Source organism: Rattus norvegicus, chromosome 2 (assembly GCF_036323735.1).
Source record: "Rattus norvegicus strain BN/NHsdMcwi chromosome 2, GRCr8, whole genome shotgun sequence".
NCBI lineage: Eukaryota > Metazoa > Chordata > Mammalia > Rodentia > Muridae > Rattus > Rattus norvegicus.
This window is the reverse complement of record NC_086020.1, coordinates 27,370,103-27,385,569: the sequence shown is the minus strand read 5'-3', so window position 1 is coordinate 27,385,569 and position 15,467 is coordinate 27,370,103. Positions and strand designations below refer to the sequence as shown.

Below are 15,467 nucleotides of genomic sequence, written 5' to 3'. Positions count from 1 at the left end.
GCCTGACAACCATGACTTCAGTTCTAAGGCCAGAACCCACGTGGTGGGAGAGGAAACCAAATCTTCAAGTATTCCTATGACCACAAACTGCACGGCAGGTGTGCCCGCACACATACATATATATGCGCACATACAAAATAAATAAGTATAATCCTTCTTTAAAAGCCATAGCAACAAAGAAACAAAGTTTGAACACAGACCTAGTATACATTTATGAAACACTCTACCTTACAAAGAACACAATCTACTCAACTGAACACTGCACCTTGTCAAGCACAAACCATGTGTTAATCCATAAGCTAACAGAGCCAATAATATGGAGCCCTTCCGGGAGCAATGGTCCATGATCCCTAGCATGGCCTATGAACACCTCCTAGGCAGTTCTGAGTTGTAAAACGTAGATACAGAAGCCATATCAAAGACAACAGCAGACTGCCTCCAAGTTCACAACCCCTAGATCACCATACTCCTTAGTCTTGTCATTTTGCCAATGCACACATAAACTGAGCGTGGAAAAGGGATGCAGGTAGATATACATATTTTCAAAAGATTACTCATTTTAATTAGAGCTATATCACTCAGAAACAAAACTGAGCCTTCTTCAAGTAGGAGATTCTTTTGGGGAAGAAACATTTTGAGAAATGTTTTGGTACATCTAGGAAATTTCTAGAAGCTGGGCACAACAGAGTACGCCTGTAACGCTGGCCCGTGAGAAGCTGCACTCACACTGATATGAAGTAGAGATCTGCCTGAGCTACATGAGACCCTGTCCAAAACACCAACCAACCAACCAACCAGTCAACCAACCAACCACCCTACCAGCCAACTAGCCAACCAACCATCCAACCAACCAACCAGCCAACCAGCCAACCAACCAACCAGCCAACCAGCCAACCAACCAACCAACCAACCATCCAACCAACCAGCCAACCAACCAGCCAACCAACCAGCCAACCAACCAACCAGCCAACCAACCAACCAACCAACCAGCCAACCAACCAGCCAACCAACCAACCAACCAACCAACCAGCCAACCAACCAGCCAACCAACCAACCAGCCAACCAGCCAGCCAACCAAACAACCAGCCAACCAACCAACCAGCCAACCAGCCAGCCAACCAACCAACCAGCCAACCAACCAACCACCCAACCAACCAACCAACCAACCAGCCAACCAGCCAGCCAACCAACCAGCCAACCAACCAGCCAACCAACCAACCAACCAGCCAACCAACCAGCCAACCAACCAGCCAACCAACCAGCCAGCCAACCAGCCAACCAGCCAACCAGCCAACCAGCCAACCAGCCAACCAACCAGCCAACCAACCAAACGACAGCAAGGACAAAGAAGAAAGAACGTTCTTTTATACATCTCTGTTTCCCAGTTTGTCTTTAATACTCATTTTGGTTTAGTTTGGGGTTGTTGCTGTTGTTATTTTCATTTTGTTTTTATATAGGGTCTCATTCTGTAGCCCTGGCCAACCAGGAACTCACTATGTACGCCAGGCTGGCTTCAAACTCAGAGATCATCTGCTTCTCTCCTGTAAGTGTTGGGATTAAAGGTGTGGGCCAATGTGCCCAGTTTTAATATTTAGACATGAGCTACTAATAATTCTATCACTACAGGACCAATAAAAATGGCTTTAGCAAATCCACCAAGGAAGACGGTGTGAAATAAACCCAGCGTCCTTGGTCTGAGAAGACAGGACTCACCGTGCTCTTATCCTTCAGGAGTTTCTCGATGACCTCAATCAGCATCTCCTTCTGCTCAGGGTCAAGACTGCAGTGATGAAAAGAGAGAAAGAATTACATAATACATAAATAATAACCCCCAAGTGTTTACTGACATTAATTCTAGCACTCAGTGGCTCTCGTCACGTCAAGAGAACTGAGGAGTTCTAAGAGCATGGGGAGGGGGTGGGGACTGCTAGTCACTGAGTGACTCTAACACTGCTCACCTTAACTAGGCCACCCGAGCCAGCTGGAGAACGTTAAGGAATAGGTGAAAGCACCTGACTGGAGACCTTTGTAATCTCATGGCGTAAGGGAAGGACAGTAAACATTTTTAACTAAGAGTGTGTAAGTGCCAAAAGCAAAAAGAGTGTTTCTAAGGAAGCCCTAATTGTGTTACCCTGCTAATGGGGACATGCATCATGAAGCTGTCATCTAAACCCAAGGGTGAGTGCGAGGCTGGACTATGTGGAAACATCTGGTGGGAAAATGCAGTCAGTGCTAAAATTGGCAAAGTGGGGACAAAAGAGAGTGAGCGGTGAGCTGCAGCCACTGCTAGGTGCACTTTTAAACCACTGCTGTGACTTCATGTTTCTGCTTTCAAAGGCAAAGGTAGGTCCTTTGTTACATGTATTTATTTGGGGGAAGTTTCCACATGTGCCCTGACCTGCAAGTGGCAGTCAAAAGGTAACTAACTATTTGGCATATGGTATGCTGGTCACAAGGGCACACATTTACAGGAGAGCCCAGGGCTGAGAGCACACCAGAAACAAGCCTGGTCTCCAAGGGGACTGCAGAGCAGATGGTAGTGACAGAAAGGAGTAAACACTGTGACACACAACCTTATCTACATGGTATGTTTTCACAAAGATCAAGATATTATATAAGGGGCTGGGGATTTAGCTCAGTGGTAGAGCGCTTGCCTAGGAAGCACAAGGCCCTGGGTTCGGTCCCCAGGTCCAAAAACAAAGACCCAAAAAAAAAAGATATTATACGATATCTGCTAAGATATCAACAGCTAGAGAGATGGCTCGATGGTTAACAACACTGGATGCTCTTCCAAAGGATTCAACTTCAACTCCCGGCATCCACTTGGCTATTCACAGAATCCATCCTGAACTCCACACCTTCTTATGGCTTCCACAAGCACTATGTTCACACACTACAGACACAGATATATATGAGCAAAACAACCATACACATAAAATAAAATTACAAGTAAAAATATTTTAGATACTATATAACAAGACCCTGGCTTCAACAACAACAACAACAACAACAACAACAACAACAACAACAACAACAACAATCCGGCTGGAGAGATGGCTCAGCGGTTAAGAGCACTGACTGCTCTTCCAGAGGTCCTGAGTTCAATTCCCAGCAACCACATGGGGGCTCACAACCATCTGTAATGAGATCCGATGCCCTCTTCTGGCCTGCAGGAGTACATGCAGGTGGAATGCTGTATACATAATAAAGCTTTATTTTTTTTTTCTTCTTTTTTTCTTTTTTCTTTTTTTCGGAGCTGGGGACCGAACCCAGGGCCTTGCGCTTGCTAGGCAAGCGCTCTACCACTGAGCTAAATCCCCAGCCCCATAATAAAGCTTTATTAAAAAAAGAAAAAAGAGGGCTGGAGAAATGGCTCAGCGGTTAAGAGTTCCGACTGCTCTTCCAGAGGTCCTGAGTTCAATTCCCAGCAACCACATGGTGGCTCACAACCATCTGTAATGAGGTCTGGTGTGTCTGAAGACAGCTACAGTGTACTCGTATACATTAAATAAATAAATAAATAAATAAATAAATAAATAAATAAATAAATCTTAAAAGAAAAAAAAAAGAAAAAAGAATCACACTCCACAAGTGAGCAACAGAAACATAAGACAGAAAGGAGTTGTAAGCAAAACACATGAAATTCTATTATGTAGTAAATAAGAGGTAGGGGAAGGCGTGACTGTGTTTCACATATGTGTGGGTACAGTTGCACACACCTGCATATACACATATGAAGGCCAGAGGAGGAGGCTGGGTGTCTTCCTGAAGGGTTCTATGCCTTGGTGCCTTGAGACAAGGTCTCTTGCTGAAGCAGTCACTCACCATCTGGCTAAGCTGGCTGGCTAACAAGTTCCCAGGAGCTACTGCTCTCTATTCTCCCCTCCCCCACCATGACATACCTAGTCTTGTAAAACCTTGGCTGCTGGGGATTTGTACTTAGGCACTCATGCCCCATATACACTGAGCCATCCCCCAAGTCCTCTATTGTCTGGAAATGCATACATACGTGCGCATGTATAAAACACATTATACAACTGAATGCCAATTCTGATTATTTTGAAGTTATGACACCTATAAATAACACAGGTCCTAATAAGCTCAGAACTCAAAGGTCTTCAAAGGTCTGTATAACCAACACAAAGGTAAATGTGTACACGTATTACTTGTAAGGGAAAAACAGCCAAATTAATTTACTAGAAAAACAGGCTAATCATCAGAGCTTAAAAAGGAATAAATGAATGAAAAGTATCTCTGGTGATATGATAACTAACCCCCAAAATTCCACCAGGAACTCCTACAGTTCATAAACCATGTTAGTAAAGTAGGTGGATATAAGATTAACTTTAAAAAATCAGTAGCCCTTTTATACAAACAACAAACAGACTGAGGAAGAAATCAGGGGAACAGCACCATTCACAAGAGCCACAAACAATATGAAATGTCTTAGGGATAACTAACCAAGCAAGGGAAAGACTTGCATGACAAACACTTCAAGTCTTAGAAGAACGAAACTGAATCGGCAGATTCAATGCAATCCCCAACAAACTTCCAACACAATTATCTACAGACCTTAAAAGAACAATACTTAATCTCATATGAAAAAACAAAAAACACAAGAGCTAAAAAATCCTCAAAGGAACATCCTGACGCATGGTCGCTCCGACTGAAGGCTGTAGAGCCAGAGTGGTAAGAACTGCATGGTACTGGCACAACCAGACAGCATGAGCAATGGAGCCGAACCAAAGACCCAGATGTAATCCACATGCCTACACACACGTCACATGTGGTAAAGAAGCCAGAAATACAAAAAGGAAATAGAGAGAATCTTTAACAAAATGGCTGGTCTGACTGGACACCTGCATGTAAAAAAATACAAACAGATCCATCTATCACCCTACACAAAACTCAAGTCCAGGTGGATCAAAGACTATAACACAAAACCAGGTATAGAAGAGAAATAGAAGACAAAGTGGGAATAGCCTTGAACACATTGGCATAGGAGACAACTCCCTGAACAGAACACCAATGGCTCAGGCACTAGGATCAACAACTAATAAATGGGACCTCATGAAACTGAAAAGCTTCTGTAAGCCAAGGATGCCATTAATAGGACAAAATGGCAGCCTACAGAGTGGAAAAAAGATCTTTACCAACTCCACATATGACAGAGGGTTAATATCCAAAATATATAAAGAACTCAAAAAACTAGACATCAACAAACCAAATAATCCAATTTAAAAATGGGGTACAGAGATAAACAGAGAATTCTCAACAGAGGAATCCCAAATGGCTGAGAAACACTTAAATAAATGTCCAACATCCATACACATCCGGAAATGCAAATCAAAAACCTCTGAGATTCCACCTTACATCTGTCAGAATGGCTAAGATCAGAAACACAAGTGACAGCTCGTGTCAGCAAAGAAAACACTCCTCTACTGCTGGTGGGAGTGTAATCCTATACTCTGGAAGTCAATATGGCAGTGTCTCGGAACAGAAAACTGATCAATCTCAAGACCCAGCCACACCACTCCTGGACACATACCCAAAGGATACTCCATCCCACCCAAGGACATTTGCTCAGCCACATTCACTGCAGCTTTATTCATAATAGCCAGAGACTGTAAACAGTCTAGAAGTGCCTCAAGGGAAGAATGGCTAGAGAAAATGCGGAACATTTACACAATGGAGTATTACATTTACACAATGGAGTATTACATTTACACAATGGAGTATTACATTTACACAATGGAGTATTACATTTACACAATGGAGTATTACATTTACACAATGGAGTATTACATTTACACAATGGAGTATTACTCGTCCATTAAAAAAAAAAATGACATCATGAAAGTTGCAAGCAAATGGATGGAACTAGAAAAGATCATCCTACCCCGCACCCAGAAAGGCAACCGTGTTATGCACTCACTTACAGTGGATTATTAGCTACAAAGTATACTCCTCAGGCCCAGAGAGGCTAAGTAACAAGGAAGGCTCCAGATGAGGAAATGTGGATCTCCTTGGAAGGGGAAACAGATTTTGCAGGTGGATTGGGGGGCAGGTGGGGATGGGAACAGGTTGGGGTAGGGAGATAGGAGAGAATACTAGGCCTACAATCTGTCCTGCCTATAAGGTGTGCTGAGGTCATGGTGGTGCAGAACTTGTGGCAGTGGCCAACCAATCACTGACCCAAGGAAGCCAGCTCCACCAGAGGGAGCCCATGCTTGACATTACCTGAATGGAACCAGAGGGAGGGCCGCCTCTGAGAAAAAGAATAGAACCAAACATGACGGGCCAAAAAAAAAAGAGTCAATGAAATTCTAATGATATTCTGCTATCCACCAAGATCAGTGACTAATCCAATTGTCATCAAAAGGACATCATTCAGCAACTGAGAGCATGACCACCACCACCCCCAGCAGGGCTCACTGAGGCTCAGAGAGACTGAAGTGACAAGCACAGACCCTGTATGGGTCTGACTAAGTCCTCTGCATAGGCCTTATGGTTGTGAGGCCTGGTGTTCTCATGGGACTCCCAACAGTGAAGTGGAGGGTGTCTTTGACTCTTTTGCCTGCTCTTGGGACCCTTGTCCTCCTAATGGGTTGCCTCGTCCAGCCTTGAAATGAGGCCTGTGCCTAGTCTTTCTGTAACTTATTAGGCCCATGTTCCCTGGGAGGCCTGCTCTTTTATTTAAGGGAAAATGAGGCCGTGTGGATTTGAGGGAGAGGGAAGGTGGGGAGAGGGACTGGAAGGAGTGGAGGAAGGGGAAACTGTGGTCCGGATATAATGTCTGAGAGAAGAAGAAAAGAAAAACTAAAACAGAAGCCATCTTATCTTTACTATAACTGTGTCTAGCTTACAGTGGTCTACCTACCTGTACAGCTTCTGGATAGCATGGGCTGCATTCTTCCTAACATAGGGCGACAGGTCAGCTGATGCCTCCTTGATAGCCAGCATCATGACAGGCACGATAATCGGCACTCTAATACTTGACAAAACTCTCAAGGCACTTGCGCGGATTAGTTGATTTGGGTCCTAAAACAGTGAAAATACCCATCAAAATTTCAAGTTTGTACTTTCAAAGACACCTGCATGAGAGCTAGCAGGTGCTATAGAGCTTAATCCTCACAGCAGCAGCGAAACAGTGTTTTAAAGACAGGAGGTGAGTCCGAGGCTAGTTTACTATTTACTACTATGGGGACGAGGCTTTAATTGTTCATAGTAAAATGCATCATCAATTTAAATGTGTCCTCTGTAAATGTCCCACTGTCTTGTCTCTGTACCGCTGGTACATGATAAATAGTCCTTCGATCCACGACAATGACTGAACACACATAGAGAAACAAAGCTGCTACTTTTGTGGCAAGGATCCACATGGTGATATAGAAATCATTTTCTAAGGCTACTGAATTGCACTCTGGGAAGCCCTTTAACTCTTTCAAGCCATAGCTAGGCAATTTAGAAGATTATTGTCCCATTCCTTAAAGGGACACACCTTCAACTGTGTAGACACCTTGGCGCTGTTTGCCTGCTCGCCCGCACTGATTTACCTTCAAAGCACGCTGGAAAGTGCTTATGGACAGGAGAGCCAAGTCCTGCTGTTCCTCAGCGTATCGGACGAGGTAAACATACACCAGCTTCTTGATCTATTTGAAGAGGGAAAAAAAGTCATTCACTCCTACCAGGACGAAAATTTAAAACTCAATATTTCATATACCAAAATCCATTCTCAATTTTCCTCAAGTAAGAAAGCGAATCTGGTCGCAGCTTAAACTGTAAAGCAGACACTGTTTTGTGTATAATTACACCAGTGAAAGAAAAAGGCTTGTCAAATAAGGTTGTGAGGAGTCACTAAGAAGGTTTATACCAAAATATCAACTAACTGGCAAAAAAAAAAAAAAAGAGCTAAAACTCAAAGATACGTGTAAATGTGTAAATAACGTGGCCATGAGTATGTGATGTGGGAGCTCGTTTCCTGGTCTGTCAGACGGCCCAGGTCCTCACACGGCAGCAGTCCCACTCCAGTGTGTGCACTACATGGTACTTTCAGCGGAGTAAGGACAGTACATGAGAATAAGAACCCCAAAGGCACTAGACTGATGGTGCTCTGCGCCTCTTCAAAGGAAAGTAATGAGGTTTACAGCCTCTCCTCCCCTGAAACACTCCCTGGTGATGGCAGACGAGGAGGAGGAGGTGCCGGTGCCCATGCTGGCACTGCTGGAGGTAGCGGAGGAGGAGGAGAAGGAAGTGGAGTAGGAAGCAGAGATGGATATGGTGGTGGCAGTATTAACAAGAACGCTGCCAAGCACACGCTACCACCAAGTTTTCAGTCCCTGGTTCCTCTTGATACCACACGGTTTTAGGTTCCTTCTCTGCGCCATTTGTTCCTTAAACACACAAACATACAGTGCCTCTGTGTTTCTTTTGGTACAGCACTCAAATTAAAATGAGGTCTAAGTAGAACAAACCAGATAAGAACTTTATTTTCTTACTTCCACTAATATAATTAACTCATGGTTAAACTATCCACTTTCTCAAGATCAGTGTCCGGAAGCCCCCCCTGCACCCGCTCTCCCGAGTGCAGTGCTGGGAAGGCCCACTGCACCCACTCTCCCAAGTGCAAGTGCGGTGCTGGGAAGGCCCGCTGCACCCTCTCTCCCAAGTGCAATGCTGGGAAGGCTCACTGCACCCTCTCTCCCGAGTGCAGTGCTGGAAAGGCCCACTGCACCCTCTCTCCTGAGTGCGAGTGCAGTGCTGGGAAGGCTCACTGCATTTGAACAGCTGTGCTTATGAGCTTTCTGGTTTCTATTTCTTAAGTGAAAAACAAAACTGTGCATTAACCTGCAGGAAAGTTCGGGATCTACGGCTTGGCTCCTCCTGGCATCTCACTGAGATAATTTCAGACAATTCTATGATCCAGTATCCTTAGCCACCTTCATACTTCATAACATCACAAACACAAGTTTTAGGAGCAAAACACAAAACTTGAGGCGCACATTTTCTATACCCTCATAACTAGTGAATACACTGAACATTCTGAATGTATATTAATCCACTCAATCTTTATTATGTGATATTTTATAAATGAAATTAAATATAAAAAATATAAATATCTTTCATGGCCAAATAGTTCTACAAAATCCTAAAAATAAAATCTAAAGTCTTTAGCCCAATACTCAGAAGAGCTAATAATCTTTTCAGAAAAAAAAAAGTCCCTAAATATAACTTATACCTTGGTCTCAACCACACTCAGGCTATCCATGATAACCCCTTGCCCACCAAATTCCGCTTAAAATCTTCTGAGACCAAAAATTAGAGAATTGCACGCTACTACATAAACAATGATCCATATCCAAGTAAACTGTGCTGTATTTAGCACTGAATTTTATGTAAGAATTTTTGGCATGTTAAATGATATAAACTATAAGATGTGAAACAAAAACAAAGTCATATCTAGTTACATAACTATGGGAAGACTGAGACAGGGTCTTACCCTGTAGCTCACTCAGGTTGGCCTAGAACTCACACTGTAGCTAATCCCAGCAGTCCTCCTGCTTCAGCCACCCAAGTCTAGGACTACTGAGCCAGGCTGAACAAAGAATATTTGTGCATTGCCACATACCTAGGGAAGAGCAGCTTCTTCTAGAGCTCTGACAGCCCACAGGCAGCATGACAGTGGCTTCACCCTGCTCCAGGGATCAACAAAAGCTCTCAGAATGAAGAGCTTTTCCATGTCAACAACAGGTGGCAGCCCCCTTGCCTGACAGGAGCAAACTCATGCCACTCGAGGCTTCAGGGCCAAAAGCAGTCTCTCACAAGTGTCACACCCATCCACTCAGGACTCTGAACGTCCACCCTTCCCAAAACTGTATTTAAGATAAACAACTCTGTGGAAGAAAGCATATCTAGAAAGTATGGCTGTCTCGTTCTGGTGAGCAACAGGGTCACTGTCCAGTTACCACAGCTACCCCATGTTTCATCGCCCTTCTCATAAAGGTCCCTGAGCTTCTAACTGGGTGATGGCCCAAGTAAAACCATCCCATATCCTTTTCAAACAGTTTAGTTACCAAAATCAAGAAATGTACCATCAGTGCAAACCTAGTACCCTACATGCACTCCGTACTGTGAACTTACACTATCTTATAAAGCGTGTCTTCGGGGCTGGAGAGATGGCTCAGAGGTTAAGAGCACTGGCTGCTCTTCCAGAGATCCTGAGTTCAATTCCCAGCAGCCACATGGTGTCTCACAACCATCTGTAAAGGGTATCCGATACCCTCTTCTGGTGGGTCTGAAGACAGCCACACTGTACTCATATCCACTAAATAAATAAATCTTAAAAAAAAAAAAAAATAAAGCATGTCTTCTCTGACTTGCGGTTCGAGATGTGAGGAAGCACCCCACCTTGTCGGCCGCCTTTCATCTGAGGAAGCTCCTCAGTGTTTCTTTCTGGGTACACGAGGAAAGCACCCTGTGGCTCAGCTTTTATTTTCTTTCCCCTTACCTTTGCCTCTCTGTCTGAACACTTTAAGGCCCACCGCCGACACTGCCTCTCCCCTCAACGCTCGCTTCCACTAAGCACAATTACTACAGCAATTCAAGGATGAGGATAAGCCCGTGGGGACTCAGCGGCACTTTCTCCAGTCCTTCACGTTCTGGCCAGTGACACCAGTCTTCCAGTTTCCTACTGACCTATTACCTAAGAAAAGGAGTTAGTACCTTTCCCCCAAGGGATACCTAAAAACCTAGCAAAATTGCACAACCCCAAAAATAAATTCTTCATAAAATATCAGGTTTTTTTTTCCTTTGAGACTGGGCCTTCTTACAACCTAAACTGGTCAGGAACTCATGAGCCCCTCCCTTGACAGCTCCTCAGTCCGGAACCAGAGGACTACACTCAACTCTCTTGTTCTTTAAGGCAGAAAAAAAAAATTTGTATTTATAGACAAATGCTTTAAATCATCTACCCTTTAATAAATCATACACAACATCCAGCACACAGCTTTGCTATGGAAGAACCAGGCTCCTAACCCCAAGCGCAGATCTGCACCATGAGAAACTGGGAAGTTCATGTTAATAAGCCCAATCAGGATCCTCCAGTGAACCTTCTGCTTAAATTCCCATCAGACTCCATGTTATTTCTTTTGTTCAAATAGGTGCTTCTCGGGGTTGGGGATTTGGCTCAGTGGCAGAGCGCTTGCCTAGGAAGCGCAAGGCCCTGGGTTCGGTCCCCAGCTCCGAGAAAAAAAAAAAAAAAAAAAAAAAAAGAATGTGAAATATCTCAAATAGGTGCTTCTCAAGCTTCAGACTTTGCACAATCTAAAGATGAACAGACACATATGCAACGCTGTCCCATTAAATTATCTCAAGTGATTTCTCTACATAATGTACAAACCATAGGTTCCAAAACCAGGCAAGACCAGTTTAGACAGAAACGAAACCAGGAAGGGAAGCCAGTTTAAAAGTGGAAGAAGCTAAAAGATCCAAACCACAACTAACATTTCTGATTCAAAGCAATTTCTTCAAGTGTTGGTGTCATAATGCTGACCCTGTGAGAGATGACTCTTTGAAACAGATGGCCACAGCTCCCCAGCCAGAGTTTTAAGTTCCTGAATACAGCTCTTCTAGAAAGCAACCCCCAGCTGCTGGTTCACAGGTCATCAGCAAGTTTGCATCTCAATCAGAAAGTTCTTGAATCACGAAGAAGGAAGGTGCTTGAGTTAAACTGTGCACTGCCAGACTGGGCTGCTGGTCAGAGCTCAGTAACTACTCATGATTCACGCCCACTCCAACATCACAGGACTGATAAAACTAGGTTTCCAATAGGTTACTACAGCTAGGAGCTAACGTCCCTGTCAGTTCTAAGGCATTGTTTCGCCATGTCTAGAAGTCAAGTGCACTCCTAGGAAGCACGAGCATTAAGATGACTATGTAACTTGTTTTGTCTGGTTGGGACGATCACCTGCAGCACTCTCTGTCCTTCCTAATCGTGCTCAAAGCCAACTCTGCACAGCGAAGTTTTAGAAAAGAAACATTGAGTCCACTCTGCCCTGATTTCCCTGGGATTCATTTCCCAACAACACCCTTGTTTAGCAGGACAGCCAGCCAGCTTTAAAACTGTATTATGAGCTCCGGGATGCAGCTAGGATTTATAATGGGTACACAGAAGCACTCAGAACCACAGCTGAGCTAGCAGGCTTCACTGTAATTACTCACAATTGGAGAAGGATTTCTGTGACTGTTATGGCAAAAAGCATAACAATATTAAATCACAGAAGGTTGCAAAACAGTAAATTTGTTCCAGTTCTGTTATAAGAATCAATCAATATTGACCACAAGAGGCCTACGCACCGCCAGGCTGCAGGTGTGCACAGAAAGCCTACTTTCCCCGAGTCCATTCTGTGAGCAGAAATGGGAGTAGTTAAAGGTCCGTGACTACGCTACTCTCTGATCAGTTACTTCCATTCAATGTTACAACACTCCTTGCTGTAAAGCTAATCATAGCAGAGCCCCGGCAGTCTGCAAGAACACAGGCAGATCTGTTTAATTAGCTTATCGATAACACTACATCAAACTTCATGAGTTATTGACTAAAGCTTTGATTATTTTTGTACAATGGCCAACAGCTTTCTAGGTCACTCTTGGTATCATTTGACATCCAATGTCAGATGACGTACCATATGGCTCACGTGTGTATCTAAGGCAGCATTTACTTATAAAAATGAGATTTCTCGCTTGGCAGCAAGGAGACATCAATCATTTCTCTGAGCACAGGTTTCTAAGAAGCTTATTTCAGTTTTTCCATAATATTACATTAAGTATGCTTCAGGAAAAAACACGAAGTTTTAAAGAACAAAGATATCAAAATAGCCCAGGGGCAAGCAGAGGAATCGGTGGTTGGAGCACTTGGTGCTCTCACCAGGACAGATACATAGCACCCACGTGGTGGCTCACAACCATCTGTAACTCCAGTTCCAGAGGCTCCAACACCTTCTTCTGGCTTTCATGAGCACTGTACACAAACGGTGCAATAAAATAAATAAAATCGATACATTTTTAAAAGAAAGATGCCAGCAATAATGTTTTACTGAAACTTCTCTTACAGAGCATTGGGCAACACACCAGAACTGGGAAGCAAAAAAGGGACAGGCGCAAACAGCAAGGTCTCCTACGGACAGACAACCACCTGACAGACAGACAACCACCTGCAGAGACCAACAGCTCTCACTGGGGAAAATTAACCAAACATGTTGTTCCCACAATGGAAGGTCCAGGAATACAAGCGAATCTACCACCAGCTACAAAGACTTACTCATCACTATCCAGATCTACAACAACAAAAAGGCCATCTGCACACCAGGTACCTCCTAAAGCACGGTTCATAGCTGGTGCTCAAGAGGGAGAAAGGGAGGGAGGGAGGGAGGGAGGGAGGGAGGGGTCCAAGGCTAAGGGAGAATAGCAGAAAAGCTTCGAACACGAGAATGGCTGAGAGGGCAATGGCGTGGGGCTTCCTGTCTTTGGATGGACTGCAAACATGTGCCGTGACTTCTCTGAGTCCTCCATCACGTCTTCACTGTGAAGTACACACAGGAAGCCAGAGCTAGCCTCACCGTGTTGCTCATTTGTGTGAGACGCTAACGACCTCAGCACAGAAAGCACTCATGTGTTAGCAATCGTTACTGCTGAGCCTCTACTCCAGGTGACACTGAGATCAGCCTTAACCCTGCTTTGCAACTGTATAAAAGGCAAATGTGCTCTGCACAAAGGTACCCGAGTCTCAGGCTTGCACTAAGCATCTTGCCATTACCTCACAGGAAAGTGCCTGAGGCCAGAGGAAGAAACCTGGGAGTGCAGTAAGCAGGACAGATCCACGATGGCACAGAAAAACTGCTATACCACACCCCAAAAGCCTTCTGAGAAATGAAATTAAATGAAGATAAAATTGTCAATCAGATATTAACCCATACTCTCTAAAAGAACTATAATCCAAAACAGAGTTTGGTTTTTTTTTTTTCTTTTCTTTTCTTTTCTTTTTTTCGGAGCTGGGGACCGAACGCAGGGCCAAGCGCTCTACCGCTGAGCTAAATCCCCAACCCCGAGTTTGGTTTTTTTTAAGTTAATAGTATACTCTTCAATTATGCACAAAGCCCTCAGTTCTAGCTCCAGCATCAAAAAGAATGAAAGGAAACTGGGATGGGGAAACACCAAGGGAAAGGGAAGGACAGAGAGGACAGGAGGGAAGACAAGGCAGGTGTCACCGAAGATACGAGAAACTACAACTTACAAGCGTTACTGATTTGAACTTAAAATGATGCTGTAGGAAAGAAATGGTTGGCAGGTAATGTTCTCAGAGTTGTCCCGTCTTCAGCACCAGCAGACACCGGCAAGTGACGTCAGCGTGCACACATAGACCTGGACACTAATGCTCAGAGCTGCACGGCTCCTGAGAGCCCAAAAGTCCTAACAGATGAATACACAGAAGGCGGTGCCCACGCAGCAGAGCGCTATCCAGCGTTAAAGCGCTGTTAGCATCAGCCAACCAACTGTAGCCATCCCAGAACCGGGCTCCTCCTACCTTCAATGACTCAGTGCCAATGGCCCCCGTCGCTAATGTGACGTGCTCCCACCCTGGCATGTGTTCCCAGTACCCATGCTCCATTACACCTATAATGCCCGCCATCACGACCAGCAGTGTTGTGTTTTTCCACCCACGCTCAGAGGACCACCCTCTCCAATCAATCTCGTGTGAGATCTTTTGTGTGGTGTGGTTTTTATGGCATCCTTTGGCTCTGACCGCTAAGACTCTTTCACTGCAAAACCCTTTTGGTTGGAACGCTACAGCATGTAGAGCCCTGAGGACATGCTGCGTGGAGACAGCTCTGTTCAGCAGGCTCATGATCTTCAGGCAGTCTGCTGGGGCCTTAGGACAGTCTCAAGACCTCCTGTGATTTCACTTAAAATGATCCACAGGAAATGCCCAGAATAGGCAAATCCACGGAGACAGAAGGTAGGGGAGTGAGGAGGGCCTGTCAGTCATCACAGGCTTTCTTTTGGAGCGAGGAAAATACCGTGGAATTATGATAAATTCTATGAATATACTAAAATCACTGAATTCAAAATGAAACAGAGCAGAATGAACCTCGTTACCCAGTGGAGTTCGCTCAGTGACAGGGCTAGGGCTTGAGGCTGCAGCGGGGCTCAGTGGAGAACAGAGGTGTACTGCTCAGGCATGAGAACGAGGACAGCAGAGCTGTGGCATGTGCTGGGGAGAGCAGCATTAGCACCCAGGTCCGTGTCCTCCAGAGGAACACGGCAATATTCCAAGCCACTGCATCTTAGTTCCGGTTTTACTAAACAGAGGTCTCTAGGTGCCCTTCAGCCAACCACACTCCATTACAAGGAGGACCGTCCTCGTCAAGCACACGTTCTGGAAAAACAAAGTTAAGCAGAAGGAACACAACCTG

The 15,467-nt window shown here is 44.6% G+C and overlaps 1 protein-coding gene across 4 annotated transcripts in view; it reads right to left on the bottom strand.

Annotated features, from left to right (window-relative positions):
- Nucleotides 1–15,467, bottom strand: part of Ap3b1 (adaptor related protein complex 3 subunit beta 1) — a 204,443-nt gene that overhangs the window by 150,114 nt on the left and 38,862 nt on the right. For all 4 annotated transcript variants that reach the window (XM_063281703.1, XM_063281704.1, XM_063281705.1 and 1 more), the window contains 3 exons: nucleotides 7,557–7,652; nucleotides 6,881–7,041; nucleotides 1,714–1,780 (listed from right to left, as the gene is read on the bottom strand). In XM_063281703.1, coding sequence (XP_063137773.1) covers nucleotides 1,714–1,780; nucleotides 6,881–7,041; nucleotides 7,557–7,652 — 324 coding nt within the window. The remainder of the gene's footprint in view (nucleotides 1–1,713; nucleotides 1,781–6,880; nucleotides 7,042–7,556; nucleotides 7,653–15,467) is intronic.